Genomic DNA, 17,027 nt, shown 5'->3' with positions numbered 1-17,027 from the left:
GGGGAGAAAAGTGGGATATAAAACAAACAAACAAGGGTCCCGATCACACGCAGAATCAGCTGCGCGATAGGCACGAGTGCCGGGCAGATTTTAAGGGCGTGATCACAAGGGAACATCTGGCAAACATCCCGCACCCATCGGCATCCCATCTCACTCCACCAAAGAAGTGGAGTTAAAGAATACCGGGAAAAGTCCAGTATCAAACGGGTTGCTACGGGTCACAGACGGACTTTCCCATGTGATCACTCCAGCGCGCTCTCATGGCATCGGGATGGTCTGATCAGGCCATCCCGACTCTGTGCCAATGTTTTTTTCCCTTTCTCAGTATGTGCATCATCGCATACTACTGTAGGAAGCCCTCAGTGTGGAGATGCAATTCATTGATCCTCTGTTTAAGCGAATTAAAAACAAACAGCAAGAAAAAACCCCAACTCACCCACGATTGTGTCTGACCATGCAGTGGCGGGTTATGCCTGCAGCTTCAAAGAACTGTGTGATCACGCAACTGCAGGTCAATTTCCTCCGGGTTAAATAGCCTTACTTCCCCCGTGCATTATCTCGTGCATGTGACTGGGACCAAGGAATAGTTTGCAGGGTGGCAAGTGGGATTTGCATTTTGACAGTCCCCGAAAGGACCATGATTCTCTTGATCAGGTCATTTCGTAGAAAAAGAGGTACAGGAGCTTATTAGCATAACTCATTAGCATAACTTATTTGCATATGCCACACCCCCTGACATCACCAGAAGTGTGTCAGAAGGCAACACCCACCGCTCAGGCTCCACTGCACTGTTTTGGATTGCTAGCTATGGGAGGGGGACGTGCAGATCTGCCCTCACAGAGGAGGGAGTGCTTGTACCTGAATAAAACTTGGTCTTAAAGGTGCCACTGGACCTTTTTGGATTGCTAGCTATGGGGGGGGGGACGTGCAGATCTGCCCTCACAGAGGAGGGAGAGCTTGTACCTGAAGGCGGGCTCTGGGGGGGGGGACTCTGCAACTTACCTGGCTGCTTCTTGCTCCTCATGGCCTGACTGAGGGCTGCTGGGAGCAGGGGGCGGGGCTTGTTGCATGTGCCCGCCCCCGGGCTCCTTACTGCCGGAGCTCCGCTCCTGTGCGCTCCCTCAGGAAATGACCCCTGCTCTTGATGTGGTTCTCTGGAGGTCTACCATTTTCTGTTCAAAGTGCTCAGCTAGCTTCCAAAATAGGATTACAGTGCAGGAGAAAATGACTGACTGAGTTTCACAGTGAACAGAGAAATGTTTTACTCCAGCAGACCTGTGCAGCAGCCTGCTCCCTGAGCTTCTTTTGAGGAAGAAAAGTTTACGTGAGAGCCAGAAGTACATCCAAAGGCATTCAGGTGCAGCAGCCCGGTAGGACCCTGCCCCTGGCATGAATGATGGTGGAGTAGGGAAGACCATCCCCCAACAGGCCACCTTAGGAGCCGTGGTGTGCTCACATCCCAGGCTTTTTGACTTCTTTCCCAGGATCCTCATGGCAGTAGTTGTAGAAGCTTTCACCCAAAGGGGATTGTGGGGAGGATGAGAAAGGGGCTTTAGATCTGAGAGGAAGAGATTTTTCCTTTGAAAAGTAGGTCATCCTGTGAGACAGAAGTTGATGATGACAAACACCAGCAGGTTTTTACCTCACTCACCATCCCTGTGGGACCCTCAGAGCCAAAGGCAGCCATCCCCACCAGGAAAGCAGAAAGGCAGGGTTGGAACTTGCCTTTGTCTGAGAAGGAAATAAGGTGACAGTATGTCTCACAACTTGTGACATAATGTATCATCTAATGACATATGAAAACAGGTGGTGGCTGGTAGTGGCTTCTGTCCTCCTCAGTTTGCAGTATTTCCTGACACTGGAGGTGTGTGTGTGAGCAAACAAAATGTTTGCCTCTGCCCCCCCCCCCCAGTCTTCACCAGTGCCTGGCATCCAGAAAAAGCAAGCAAAGCATTTCCCCATGTGTTCGCTTTGCACTTGCCTCTGGGGAACACTACTACTGACTTCTAAAGTAAATGGAAAAGGGAAAGTCATAATACCTCTTTGTTAGAGTAGCAAAGTACTAGAGAATAGCAGACCTCAGGCAGAAGCAACTTCTCAAAGAATCAGGAGAGCCCTCCATAAGCTAATGATGATTAGTGGAAACACTGAGAAAGAAACACCTATCAGGAAAAAATCTATTCTGGTGCAAGCCCTCCTTGGTTGTGATGATTGGCAAGAGTCATTGTCAGTTTCCCTATCAGTACATCCTCCCTCTCTCTGTCTGAACTGTGCTTGAACTCCCTCAACTTCATAAGCAGGTGCTTATAGTTCTATTTGTTCTTGTTATAATAAAGACAATAACAAATAGACTTTTTCTTTCATTTTCATTAGTTAATAAACAAATGTACATCCCTACTACATACATACTTAAGAATAAAGGGGAAAAAAGATCACTAGGCAGGTGGCATACTCATATGGATCTTCTGAACTCTCTACAGATTATAGCAAACCATCATATGCAGTCTATTTCCTTTGCATCTGGAGTAGATGTGGTGAGTATGTTTGGCTGTTGTCTTTCCCCCATGGTATTGATGTCAAAGGCTGTTGTATCAGAATATATCAGACACTTAACTTGCTCAAGGAGACATTGCTAGTTTGATAGTTGCTATTAAAATCTAAGGAAAGCGACTGAAAATTTTGAGCAAAGCTTTATCACTCAGTTGAACTTGGGGTATTTCTGTAACAGATGAAGGAACTCCCCATGGGATTGAACTAATGATAACTTTATCATGTGAAGGGGGAAAAGATCATAAATGAAAATCAACTGATGGGATCTTTTATTGTAAGTGAACAATTTCTATACTGGCAGAGGTATGATTAAGTACAGCTCATAGCCCTGAATGTTTCCTTTTTATGCCTCTCTTTGCTACCCAGAGATCAAATCCTAGAAACGCCACTATCTTCTGCCGTTGAATAAAACTAGTTAGCAAGTACAAACAGTAGCAGTAATGCTACGATACTGAATTAGGAATAAGAAGAGGCTCCAGTTCAAAACATGCTTTTAATGATTTATACATGCATGTCTTGTCAGTTACTGAGTGCCTGATGATTCTCAGTAGAATATAGGAACTGTCTCTTTTGAAAAGTTTTGTGTACATTGTCATTAGAGGGTATAATTAGATTCCATCTTTAGTCACTGACCTGTGATGGTTCACTCACATATGCATGCACATCACTCATTGTCTGTAGCATCAAGGGATGACTTGCATTTTTGACGCATTCTTGCATGTGTGAACCATGTTTTCATTCATCTCTTGCTATTTATTAAAATGTATTTCTTAAAATATTTATCGATGGCCTTTCTTCACACATAGCACTTGGGCTGCTTCTGCATAGACATGCCTCCCACTTTACTTCACATTTTAAGGCAGCATTGTGAACTGGTGTTTGGTGGGTGTATTAATTGTTGTCTGGTGGTATAGTGTTCATGTGTGTGTTAGAAAGTTAGAAAAGTACATAAAAACCAAGAATGAGATAATTCCAACCCAACACGTTTTTCTTTACATGTTTCAAGGGAAAATTCTTGTTCCATAATCCAGTAAAAGGAGACCATTGCTAAGCAAAACAGTTATGAGCTTGTATGTTCTTGGATGATTTTATCATAGAAATTTTGTCCATAAGCATAATGAACCATAATTTCTGATACCAAGTTTGGTAGAATATGTTATTGTTTCCAATTTTTTGCAAATATCATTTTTGTTGACACTAGTAAATATAGCTCAAAATATCATTTTTTTCCAGAAGCTGTTTTAAGTTATAGCTCAATAAACTGGTAACCATGGAAATTCTGTGCCTATAATATCTTGTATCACTTTCTGTATATTTTTCCAGAATTCTTTTAAAAAAATATTTCTTCTGCTTAAACACTGGTGCTAGAGCAGATCTCACGCAAGTTGTGGCCTACCTCAGTTCACAGGTCCTGACCTCCTGTTGGGCAGTGCTAGACTGAGAGAACTGACAGATCAGTGAGACCTAGAGAGAAGGGGGAGGGGAGACAGAGGGAAAAATCCATTTAGAGCCTTTAATCAGCTAAGGAACATACATTAATTACCAAAGTTAGTTAAGGCATTTTAGTGTTTGTATTTATGTGTCATCAACATATTGTCATACATCTACATGTTGATAAGGGAACTGGGTTTTTTTTGGAGTCAGACAAACAGTTTAGATCCATGATAACTGAGGGCTGAAAACCTATTATTAAAAAAATCTAGAACTAAGAAGAACTGGAAAAGTATCATTGGCAACAATCACAACTTGAACTCATTTGGGGGCTGGGGAGAGACAGATCATTTTGTTTATTTACGACATTTATACGTCACCTCTCTGCTTTCATTACGGCCACAAAGGCTGCTAGCAAATTATGGTCCCCAGCCATATAAGACTTTAAAGGTCAACACTAGGACCTTGAATTGTGCTCAGAAACAAAATTGTGCTCAGAAACAAATTTCTAGTCAACATCCTGGCTGCAGCATTCCTTACCAGTTGAACTTTCCAAGCACTTCTCAAGGGCAGCCCCAGGCAGAGGGCACTGCAGTAATCCAATCTTGAAGTAATCAGGGCATGTGCCACAGTGGCCAAATCTTTTCTGCCCAGAAACAGCTGCAGCTGACTGGTTAGCTCAAGATGGTTAAAGGCACTCCCAGCCACAGCTACCCCCTGCTTATCCAGCAGTAGACCTGGGTGTGGGGTTGCCAACATCCGGGTGTGGCATGGAGGTCTCCTGGAATTACAACTGATCTCCAGACTACAGAGATCATTCCCCTGGAGAAAATGACAGCTTTGGAGGGTGGGCCATATGGCATTATATCCTGCTAAGCTCTGTCCCCCTCCCCCTCCACTCCCCAAAATGCCAGGAATTCTCCAGCCCAGAGTTGGCAACCCTACCTGGGTCCAAGAGCATCTCCCCCCCCCCAAATTACAAACAAAGGCTCTCCCTATGTTGTTTTTCTCCAATAGGCTAATGTGGTGGTGTTTAGGGCATACACCAAAGTCTGGGGTGATGAAGGGCCCCTCCTTTCGTTTATGAATGCAGTAGATTAATGAGCTTTAAAAACTGAATGTTGGGCTCTGGGACCTTGATGTGATCTAACTGAGGTGTTTAGAGAAATAAGAATGGGTCCAGTTGTCCATCATAGCTGAAGAGGGTCTCTGCATGAATGTTGAAACTGTGCCCAACTGTATGTATCAGTCCCCAGTTACTGCAGAATATGATATTTTAGAAAAAGCAGCACAGAATCCCATCTGCCATTGTATTTCCGACATAGGAATGGGCCTTCATCTATTTTTTTGTGCTCAGGAGATGGTGGTGATCAAGTGGTAGGGTTGCCAGCCCCCAGGTGGGAGCAGAGGATCCCCCAATTTCACAGGCTACTGCCCACCACCAGCCAGCTGGCTGACAGGGGGAAGCCCCACCCCAACTGCCACATCCCAACGTGATGACCCCCAACATGATAACGTCATGTAGAAGTGATGTCATCAAGCCGGGGACATCACGTGGCAACGCTCTGGTATTTGGGGCAAAACTCAGAGCATCTCCATGCAATGTCCCTGGCATGATGAAGTCACTTCCACATGATGTCATCATGTCAGGGATGTCGCACGTGGTAATGTCACCCTGCCCCCCCCTCCTGGAGAGCTCCCTGTCTCCCACCCAGTGAGAGCTTAGGATCTGGCAACCCTATCAAGTAGCCAAATGCTGAAGGAGTAGAATGGACTGTACCAAGTCAGAGTGCAGGTGGGAGAATCAGACTTTTCAAAGATTTCTGGTTGTCAGTCATTTCCTGTAACTGAAAATCTTGAACAACATAGGAAGGGAGTAGGTTACAGCTTTTCTCTCTGACGTGCTGCTTTTTATTTGCAGGAAATAAAAAAGTGACACCACCCACCTGCAGTTTGATATGGTACAGTCCTAGGGTTGCCAACTCTGGGTCGGGAAATTCCTGGAGATTTGGGGATGGAGCTTAGGGAGGGGAGGGACCCCATCAGGGTATAATACAAGCGAATTTGTGTCTGTAGTCTGGAGGTAATTTGTAATTCCAGGAGCTCTCTAGACCCCACATGGAGACTGGTAAACCTAAACAGTCCATTCTTCCTCCTCATTCTGTGTCAAGTGGAGGGCAGGCCAGAATTTTCAAAGCATGTATATAATGTACAAATCCCTCGGCTGTCCTCAGAGCTTCTACCAGAGCAATTTCAAGAAGACTGAGATTGCAATGCACTTGTCTAATTCCTCCTGAGAAAGCAAGCGCACATCGGGATGCAGAAAGAAGGGTATCCTGTTAGGACTGTTTTCCTTATCATCTGCATCTCTCATTCTTCTAAATGCTAAAAATGAGACTTCAGTTTTGATTGCATCTTTGTTGCAGACAGTGTACTCTGTTCCATTGTAGGGTTGCCCCCGCAGGAGTTTCTGCCTGCCCAACTAATTTAGCTGCTCTAGTATCAAATTTTAGTATCTGGTTGATATTTATAACACACTCGTCGCCATGGTATCCAAACACGGGCAATCAGTTGCAAATACTCAAATGAAATGCAATGCACCTTTATTGCTGCATGAAGGGAAAGTCGCCTATTCACCACAGATGCTTTTCTTTTTTTCATTCCCACCCCTTCCCCCAGGATACAACAGACTATGTTGCATATGTAGCCAAGGACCCTGTTAATCGCAGAGGTAAAGTTCTGCTTTACATTCTTTCCCCCCCCTTTTTTAAAATACTGTGGTTTTTCATTATAAGCTGCCTCCAGCAGGACTCTGAAGAGGCGGTGTGGAAATATTCTAAATATATAAATAAATACACAGTTATTTTCTTCCTTTTGAAAATATAAGCTGCTCAGATTAGGTTACCTCTGTACTTTATTTATAACAACTTTCTAATGATGTGTATCATACTTAATTTATTTGGCTCCTTGCTATATTTATATCTGCCCCACCTCCATCTCTAAAGAGCGCAAAACAGCATTTCACAAGGTAGGTGAAGCGGAGAGGTGGCAACTTGCTCAACCCACCTGCTGATCTTCGAAGCTGATTTGAACTTCGTTTCCCCACATTCAGATTCATCTGACACAGCATGAAACTGCTCAATGGCTTTTACAGTCTCTGGGTATTACTTGTAAGCCCAGACCTTTCAGGTGTCAGACTCCTGGTCCAGTTACTCGCAACAACACTCTCTTTGGCAGTGATATGTTTGTTGAGATATGTGCAAGATCCAGATCAGAACAATACTGTGTTAGAACTAGCAATTTGGCGTACACCAAAGCAGATATATATAATTCAAACAAGACCCCCTTGCCCTGAACCAATCACACAATTCACTCATCCCGCCTAGCCGTTGCCCAACCTCCCTTGGGAACATACGAACCCTTTATGTGAAGCTGGCACTGAAAGACTCAAGGTCATTCCTCTTCCAGAGGAAGGTATATTCAGGAATATTACTGCTGCTATAAGCGATAGGTCCCACTCACACCACATTCACTCCCCTCCCCACAGGAATGCGCCCCTCCCCCAGCATCTATGGCAAACTATGCAAAGTGAGATTTGACACCGGCTGATGCCCACGAGGTTTAATTTGAGGGAAAGTGTTTTTTTATCGGGATCCAAATGATATAACCTCCACAGTTCTCAGTATCAACAATGGCTGGTAAGGATGTGCATCAGAGTGCAAATGGCTGTCACTGAGACGTGAGGAAGGCAGAGTGGGGAGCCTATGTGTTTATAGCAGGTTGAAGCACTGTGCAAGTGCATTGCTGGCCAGCAGCACCCTAGCCAGTTTGGTGTAGCAGTTAAGAGCAGCGGACTCTAATCTGGAGAACCAGGTTCATTTCCCCACTTCTCCACATGAAGCCAGCTGGGTAACTTTGGGCCAGTCACAGTTCTTTCAGAGCTCTCTCAGCCCCTAAAAACAAGTCTAGCTCACCACTAGCACAATGCTAAGAGCTAGAACTTGCAGCTTCCAGACAATCCTAGGATCTCCTGGCTATTCTACACACAATGCCATATGATAATTAATTAATTAGCATCCTACATGGGCAGAAGCTGACGATGTTGACAGTCAGCAGAAGGTGCTGCTTTCAATTACCATCTTGCATGGTGTTGCTCTTGCCACACCTGACCTTTAACATTGCAGAACAACCACTGGTAAGTGCAAGGGGTCTTGTTCATTGATCAATGGCTCTGGCTATTTGCTACCCACTGTACAATGGTTGCCACTGCTCAACCTCCAGCCTAAGGCTATCAAGATATCAGAGCAGCTCCAATGTTAAAGGTAGCCAGAGGGACCATGACACTTTTTGATTACCAGACCTCACTAGAATATTAGACTCTTGCCTCTGCATGTTACCCACAGCCCTTTCACAGAAAACATGATAGTATTAAGTTGTGGTGGAGGTAGTAATAGTTAAATCTAAATCTAGAAGCCTTCACTTCCTCTCACACCCACTGTCTTCTAATCCAGAAGTCTGCATTGCCTGATACATAAGAAAAGAAAGCCAAGTGAGGTTTTTTTTAAAGCTTGAAGTCATTTTAAATTACACAAGTTAGGCATGTTTTAGGGATGAACAATAGAGTTATGTATTTTTCTTTTGGTTCCCATCTCAAGCAAAATCATTTGTTATGTGGCCTCTTGCAAAGTATTATTTTTTTTGCAACTCAACAAGCAGCTGTGCTCTTGCAAAAGCCTGGCTTTGTCCAGCAACTAAGCTGTTTCTGGATCCATCTGAAATGACTAACAGGGCCATCTTCAGGAGAGTTACACCCTTTTCAGCCTGTTTACTTCATTGGAATTAGAAGGGTATAACTCTGCTTGGGATGGCATTAAATGGGGCTCACACTGCTTCCTGGGAGCTCTGATGATGCAGAGCTATTTTTTGCAGAGCGATTTTCCCATTACTAGAAATATTAGCCAGGAAATATAAATTAAAAAAATAATATTATGTTGCACCTTGGATAATACTGAGCAGTAAAATATGTTCAGAATGTCAGATCAAATTCAGGGTTGTTATGTCAGAAGGCAGATGGACCAAAGATATCAGCAGAATTCTTCCCCATAAGGTTCACATGACTTGGTAGCTCTCCTTAAAAAAAAAAAAAATCCACATACCAGTTCTGTGACTTTCACATTCCATGCTTTTATTTGTTTTATAAAATGAAGGGTGACACCATAGTATTGAAATCTCTGAGGATATATTCTTGAATATTTTTGTTGTTCTTCCATCACTTTTAGCGTGTCACATATTGGAATGCTGTGATGGCCTAGCCCAGGATATCATCAGCACCATAGGGCAAGCCTTTGAACTCCGTTTTAAGCAATACTTGCAGTGCCCTTCAAAGATTCCTGCTCTTCATGATAGGTGAGTCTTAAAGGTGCCACTGGACTCAAACTTTGTTCTGCTGGAACAGGAAACACAATCATGATCAAAACTGTTTCATTGTCAAGCACCACTTGAGTAGCATCCCTTCTATCTCTTCCTCTGTGCACATGAGTGGAAGAAGGAGCTTCTCTATAGTAAGTTGGGTCTTTGACTATATTTTGGAGGATTGAAAAGGTAGATTGCAAGTTCCTGAAAAATTAGATCCCCTCAGTAGGAGATCCCGCTAGGACATTGTTGGTAATACATATTGCATAATATTTGAAGTCATGTTAAAAGTTTGTGACACATTTTGGCCGGTTTGTGGTTCGTAAAGTTAAATTCATGTCTGGTCAACTGGCAGGAACTTTCCACAAACTTTTCATGGAGGTTCGTGCTGGTTCATGAGCAGAGACATTTCAAGACAGACTGCCTCCACCCAAACTGTTTACATAAATTCTAAGCAACAACTTGGAGGGCATGTAGAAGAGCATACACAGGATGTTTGGTGTCTCTAGCTTGAATAGGACCTGTTCTAGACACTTCTGAACATCCTGAACCTGCACTGTCAGAATGACCGCCTGTCAGCAGTCATTTTGACATGTGCAGGTTCAGGTGTTTCAGGAGTGTATAGAACAGGTCCTATGCAAGCTGGAGACACCAAATTCACAGTAGACCTCCTGTGTATGCTCTTCTACATGCCCTCCAAGTTTGGTGTCTCTAGCCTGCACAAGATCAGTTCTATACACTCCTGAACCTGCCCTCCACATTTGGTAAGTATTAGATTTACGGGGTTAGAGGTACAGCCCTCAAAAGAAGGCCCCCCCAGGAAAGTGCTTTCTGGGGAAATGACTGCCTGTCATTCTCCCAGAAAGCACTTTCCTGGGGGTACCTTCTTTGGGGAGGCTTCACTTGGACTTCGTAAATCCGATACTCACCAAACTTGGAGGGTGGGTAGAGGAAAGTCAGCTGGAGATCCTCTACGCGTTTGGTGTCTCTAACTTGCTGGAGGGCTGTTCTCCTGCCTCATGAGCCTCACAAACTGAACCAGTTTGAGAGGTGGCTAAAAGTTTGTGATGGTCCATGGTTCGCAAATGGGGCATGCCACAAACTGTGAACCAAACAGCATTTTTCTGGTTTGTGCCCATCTGTAGATATGTTGTTAAAGCACCTGATGTCAAGATGCAAAAAGGATTTACTTTTGTCTAAGATATATGAGTAGAAAATAGTGAATTGTAATAGTTACCACTATTGTGTATAGGAAACAGTTACCAATAGTGTCCGTTATGTTAATCCTGAAGATATATAGGCCAACTGGAAATCTATTGACCCAACTCAAGTAGCCTCACAAAGTTTGGGATCAGGCTGATAGGTTGATGTAACAAAGACGTTTTACAATTCAGGAACTGGATATATTTGCCGCAGTTTGGATATTCTTATGGTATGGTGAATCTGGGAAAGCCAAGAAGCAAAATAACAGAGCTTTTATCTCATAGGATGCAAAGTTTGGATGAACTTTGGTTGGAAGAAGAAGGTGAGGCAACAGAACACCCCTATTACAACAGTGTTCCAAACAAATTGCCTCCTACTGGAGGCATGGTTGACATGAGGCTCAAAGCCAAGTTCCCCTCTGTTTCAGATGATATTCAGGTAGGGAATCTAATCCTTGCTTTGTTTTCTCAGCTCTTATTTTAATAGAGAAAAATAGCTAGAGGGAAATGATAAGGGGCATATATCTTGGTTTATTCATAGAAAAAAAAATATCAGAGAGCTTTTTAAGGTATGATTTAGAAATTCTGACCAAGTCTTCATTCTGTACATGTTGGGAGAGAGATACTGCAGCTTTCCTACCTCTGTCCAATGCACAGAGGCCAGTGTGATCAATACCCTAGAAAAGAATCCAGAAATTAGTGGTGTAGCCTAGACCCATACATGCTGTATTTTATGCTTGTGTGCTATAATGAAACATTACATCCGTGTAACATGCATCACATCTAGGGGCCTCAGAGACAGAACAGGCAAGGCAGAGAAAAAGGACTCTTGGCTTTCTGCACTGAACAGCTGAACTGTGTTTTTTTTTTTAACTTCTCTACAATTAGAAATAGACTCTGATATGAGATCAGCCAATGAAGAACCTCACTGTAAAAACAGTATGCATACACAAGAGATACATTGACAGCTTTTGTGCTAAAAGTGTATGCCTGGAGGTTTACTGGAAGATGTCAGAAATATCTGTATCTAAAAGTTAGACTTGGGCCATTTAGAAACTTGTCTTGGTAAATATTCTCCTTTACAAGTAAATTATGGACAGTAGGATGCATTTTTCACATTTGTTAGAATTGATCAAATAGTTGAGGTTTACAGGTGAACATGAGAACTTTCTGACACTGCCCTTGTAAAACCAGAATATGGGTTGAATCCAGACTAAATTTTACAGTGGCAGAATGGAACTTTCCTGCCTCCCCACTCCCACTGTAGCCCACTCATCTCCACAACATGCTGCTCCTGAGGGAGGGGATAGGGGACCCTGAGATATACATGAGAGGGTCTGCAGTGAGATGGAGGATTGGTAGAAACTGGATAGGTGCCAGTTTAGTCTGGATTAAATCCTGTGAGAAGAGCTCTGATTAATGTTAAATGTTAACTGTCACTCCATTTCTCACTTTTATCAGAAAATCTATGTATATATAACTGAGAAAGTCAATAAGAGCAAATTTTTGTATGCATTGTTTGTGCAAATTATTAATCATTGTTTATATGATATTGCACTGAAAGAATTAAACTATTTAAACAGTAGGGAGACCCTGCTGAAATTGTACATGGTCCAGTTCTGTTGGCAAAAGTGCTGGGATAAACCTTGATGCTTTTATGCTCATGGTCTTCAGGATTTAACTAAGGCAGCTGTTATTTCACTGGAAAGCAGTATCATCATCATAGAAGCCAAAATCAGTGGAGAGTCCCAACTCTTGGGGAGATATGTGGGTTCATCAACCCCATATTTTTTAAAAAAAAATTGGCATGAAAACACTATTTGAATTATTAGGCTGTCAAGTTTATTCCAGGAAAGGGTGATTGAACTGGAGGAATTCATTTTATAGATGTAATATACCTACTTTGTCATTTAGAATTACAGGGGTTAATAAAACAGGAAAGGAGTGCAATTTCTCTGAAGGTCATCATTACCCTCATCCTCCTATGCAAACTCATTCATAAAAGAATGCTCAATCATAGTGTCATACATGATGAATGAACGAAGACGGGGTATGGGTAGAATTGCATCTGGACCAATCATAAAACAGACCCACTGAAAATGCATTACAGTTTTTAAAGGTAGAGTTTGCATGAAGAATATTTTTACTACCACCTTAGTCTGCATCTGCATTGGGAAGAGAGCAAATATACTACCAGAGCCATCAGATAAGAAACATATTTGGTGAGGATTCGCAACAGGGATCCAGCAGGCAAGGTAAGTGGGGCTCTAAAATTGTGTTTTTATAGGGTGCCAAAATTGCATCTGGCTTTATGTGTGCTGATAGTGAACCTTGGTTAATGGACAAATCTCATGGCTATGTTTTACAAAATTTCTTCCATATTTGGCACACAGATGGGGAGGGGTGAGAAGACAAGGAGCGATGCAAACTTTAAAAAATGTATTATGTATGTGAAAATGTAAAGTGAAACATTTTAGCTCCCTTTTCCTCTGTTACAATTATATGCTATACAAAGATGCTATTTCTGCAACCCATTAAATGGTGGAAAGTACCATCAAATCACAACTGAGTTATGTCTACCCAAGTTATGTTTTCAAGGCAAGAGACAAACAGAGGTGGTTTGCCATTAAATACAGAGAGAAAATTACTAGAATGCAATTCTTTCCTTCTTATTTTGTATGGCCTATTCTGACTAGGGATGGGCATGAACCGGCTCATGAACCAAAATCTGGGCCACACTTGGACCTGTTCAGAGCTCAGGAACTGATGTTCGGGGAAGGCACATTCCCCAAACATTTACTGAGCTTTTGGTTGGTTCAGCTCGGCTGTTTGGGACTAGCCATTTAAACCTAACCGCTGAGTGGTGCAGGGTCTGTTTCTCAGCTGTTAGGTTTAATTGACTGCCAGCCATTTAACCCTTTAGTTTTCCTCCCTGCCACTTTGAAAGGGGGGAGCTAAACCAAAGAGGAGGAGCAAAAATGAAGGGTTAAATGGCTGCCATTTAACCCTTTTGTTTTGCTCCCCCCCTTGAAGCGGTGTCGAGCAAAAATGAAGGGTTAAATGAAACAACTTCCTGGGAAATCCCTGCCCCGTTCTTCTGGCCACAGTGAGGTGTGGCTGGGAGAAAGGGGGAAAGGAAGTCCTTTTCCAGGCAACCCCCCCTTTTTCCTGGCCATGGTGAACCGTGGCTGGGACAAAGGGGGAACTAAATTTGCCAGACTGGTTTGGCTTGTGTAGGGCCCATTCGGGGTTCAGTCCATGGGCCGCTCTGAACCAAACCACCTTTTCTAGGATTGTGCCCATCCCTAATTCTGAGGACTGAAATCAAACATCCTTTGAGGTCCAATTCTTTGAGACGAGTTGTATGACATTTGTAGGCTGTCATTACAGGCTGTTGAGTAAGGAGTGGAGGAAAGCCTGCCTAGTTCAGGATGTACATGTGACAACTGTATCCTAGCTATAACAATGATTATGCCTAAGTACACTACAGGCATCATGTTGTTCACTGTAGAGCAGTGGCAGCTTGCAGGCGAAGACCTCTGCAATAGATAAAAACTCTGTGCAATAGGTAACCTCCAGGTTTCAAATTCTAGTTTTCATGGACTGTTGAAGACCCAAATTTAGCAACCACAATATATTGTCACTGTAGTATTTCCCTGCCCTGATCTGGATAGCCCAGGCTAGCCTGATTTCATCAGATCTTGGAAGCTATGTCGAGTTGGCCTTGGTTAGTATTTGGGTGGGAAACTACCAAGGGAGTTCAGGGTTGTGACATGGAGGCAGGTAATGGCAAACCACCTCCGAATGTCTCTTACCTTGAAAACCCCACAGGATTGCCATACGTCAGCTGTGACTTGATGGCAAAAAAAGTCCCTACAGTGCATCAGATGGTGGTGATAATGGCTTCAAGCAGCCGATGGGGCCAGAAAACCCATATTTACCAATCAAAATATGAAGATGATGACCAAAATGTAGTTCTGTGCATCAGTGTGCAGCCCATTAAAAATGGAGGCAAAAAAATAAGTTGAGTGCTTTGGACAGTTTCCTTTCCATTGGGACTTGTTAGTTGCTTCCATGTGACAACAATTCTCCGTGTAGCTCTTATGCAGAGGAATATACATGGCAGTTGTCTGTGCCCTTTCCTTGCCTCAGCCAATGAGACCACCATTTACCCCAGTACCCACCCCCTATGTCACTGGAGGACTTTAAAAATTGGTCCCTGTTTAATTGCTATAGCACTGTAATGCCATAGTGATATTTGTTGTTCAGTCGCATAGTCGAGTCCGACTCTTCACGACCCCATGGACCATATCACGCCAGGTTCGTTGCATCTATGACACTGTCTAACCATCTCATCCTTTGCCGTCCCCTTCTTCTTTGACCTTCAATCTTTTCCAGCATCACGGCCTTCTCCAGTGAGTGCTCCCTTCTCATTTGGTGGCCAAAGTATTTGAGCTTCAGCTTCAGTATCTGGCCTTTCAGGGAACAGTTAGGGTTGATTTCTTTTAGGATTGTCTGATTTGATCTTCTTGCAGTCCAGGGGACTCTCAAGAGTCTTCTCCAGCACCATAATTCAAAAGAATCTATTCTTTGGCCCTCGGTCCTCCTTATAGTCCAACTCTTGCAGCCATACATGACTACTGGGAATACCATTGCTTTGACCATACAAACTTTTGTGGGCAGGGTGATGTCTCTACTTTTTATTATGCTGTCAAGGTTTTCCATCACTTTCCTCCCAAGGAGCAGGCGTCTTTTAATTTCATGGTTGCAGTCACCATCTGCAGTGATCTTGGATTCCAGGAACGTGAAGTCTGTCACTGCTTCCACGACTTCTCGTTCTATTTTCCAAGAAGAAGAGGAAGAAGGAAGAAGGAAGAAGAAGAAGAAGAAGAAGAAGAAGAAGAGATTGGATTTATACCCCGCCCTTCACTACCCAAAGGTGTCTCAGAGTGACTTACAAACTCCTTTCCCTTCCCCTCCCCACAACAGACACCCTGTGAGGTAGGTGGGGCTGAAAGAGCTCTTGACAAAAACTGCTCTTTTTCAAGAACACCTCTTATCAGAACTACAGCTTGCCCAAGGTCATCCAGCCAGGTGCAAGTGGAGGAGTGGGGAATCAAACCCGGTTCTCCCAGATTAGAGTCCGCGCACTTAACCACTACACCAAACAAGGAATCATGGGGCCGGATGCCATGATCTTAGTTTTTTTTATGTTGAGTTTCAAGCCAACTGTTGCGCTCTCCTCTTTGACTCTCAGCAAGAGGCTCTTTAGGTCCTCTTCACTTTCTGCCATTAGAGTGGTATCGTCTGCATATCTGAGGTTGTTGATGTTTTCCCCAGCAATCTTAATTCCGGCTTCTGAATCATCCAGGCTGGCATTTCGCATGATGTACTCTGCATATAAATTAAATAAGCAAGGGAACATTATACATCCTTGTCGTACTCCTTTTCCTATGCTGAACCAATCAATTGTTCCATATGCTGCTCTGTCACTTTTTGACCCTTATACAGGTACTCCCACCTCTTTGAGGATTTGCCATAGTTTGTTGTGATCCACACAATCAAAGGCTTTAGCGTAGTCAATGAAGCAGAAGTAGATCTTTCTGGTACTCTCTTGCTTTCTCCATAATCCAGTGAATGTTGGCAATTTGATATCTAGTTCCTCTACCTCTTCAAAACCCAGCTTGTACTTCTGGCAGTTCTCTATCCACATACTGCTGAAGCCTAGCTTGTAGGATTTTTAGCATGATCTTGCTAGCATGTGAAATGAGTGCAATTGTGTGATAGTTTTAACATTCCTTGGCATTGCCCTTCTTTGGGATTGGAATGTAAAATGACGTTTTCCAATCCTGTGGCCACTGTTGTGTTTTTCAAATTTGCTGGCAAATTGAGTGCAGCACTTTAACAGCATCATATTTTAAGATTTTGAATACCTCAGCTGGTATACCATCACCTCCGCTAGCTTTGCTGTTAGTAATGCTTTCTAAGGCCCATTTGACTTCGGATTCCAGGATGTCTGGCTCAAGGTCAGTGATTACACCGTCGTGGTTGTCAAGGACATTGAGGTCCTTCTTGTATAGTTCTTCTGTGTATTTTTGCCATCTTTTCCTAATCTCTTCTGCTTCTGTTAGGTCCCTACCATTTTTGTCCTTTATCATGGCCAGCTTTGCATTGAACGATCCTTTGATTTCTCCAATTTTCTTGAAGAGATCACTAGTCCTTCCCATTCTATTGTTTTCATCTATTATTTTGCATTGTTTATTCAGGAAAGCCGCCTTATCTCTCCTTGCTGTTCTCTGGAAATCTGCATTCAGTTGGGTAAATCTTTCCTTTTCGCCTTTGCCTTTTGCTTTCCTTCTTTCTTCTGCTATTTCTAAAGCCTCATCAGACAGCCACTTTGCTTTCTTGCATTTCTTTTTCTTTGGGATGGTG

The 17,027-nt window shown here is 43.2% G+C and overlaps 1 protein-coding gene across 1 annotated transcript in view; it reads left to right on the top strand.

Annotated features, from left to right (window-relative positions):
• Positions 1-17,027, top strand: part of SHC3 (SHC (Src homology 2 domain containing) transforming protein 3) — an 83,764-nt gene that overhangs the window by 60,225 nt on the left and 6,512 nt on the right. The window contains exons 5-9 of the mRNA XM_015409103.1: positions 2,481-2,534; positions 6,661-6,712; positions 9,261-9,387; positions 10,881-11,016; positions 12,754-12,850. Coding sequence (XP_015264589.1) covers positions 2,481-2,534; positions 6,661-6,712; positions 9,261-9,387; positions 10,881-11,016; positions 12,754-12,850 — 466 coding nt within the window. The remainder of the gene's footprint in view (positions 1-2,480; positions 2,535-6,660; positions 6,713-9,260; positions 9,388-10,880; positions 11,017-12,753; positions 12,851-17,027) is intronic.

Source organism: Gekko japonicus, unplaced genomic scaffold (genome assembly GCF_001447785.1).
Source record: "Gekko japonicus isolate JY-2015 unplaced genomic scaffold, Gekko_japonicus_V1.1 scaffold71, whole genome shotgun sequence".
Classification (NCBI taxonomy): domain Eukaryota; kingdom Metazoa; phylum Chordata; class Lepidosauria; order Squamata; family Gekkonidae; genus Gekko; species Gekko japonicus.
Note: the sequence above shows the minus strand (reverse complement) of the source record. Positions and strands in the feature narration are given on the sequence as shown.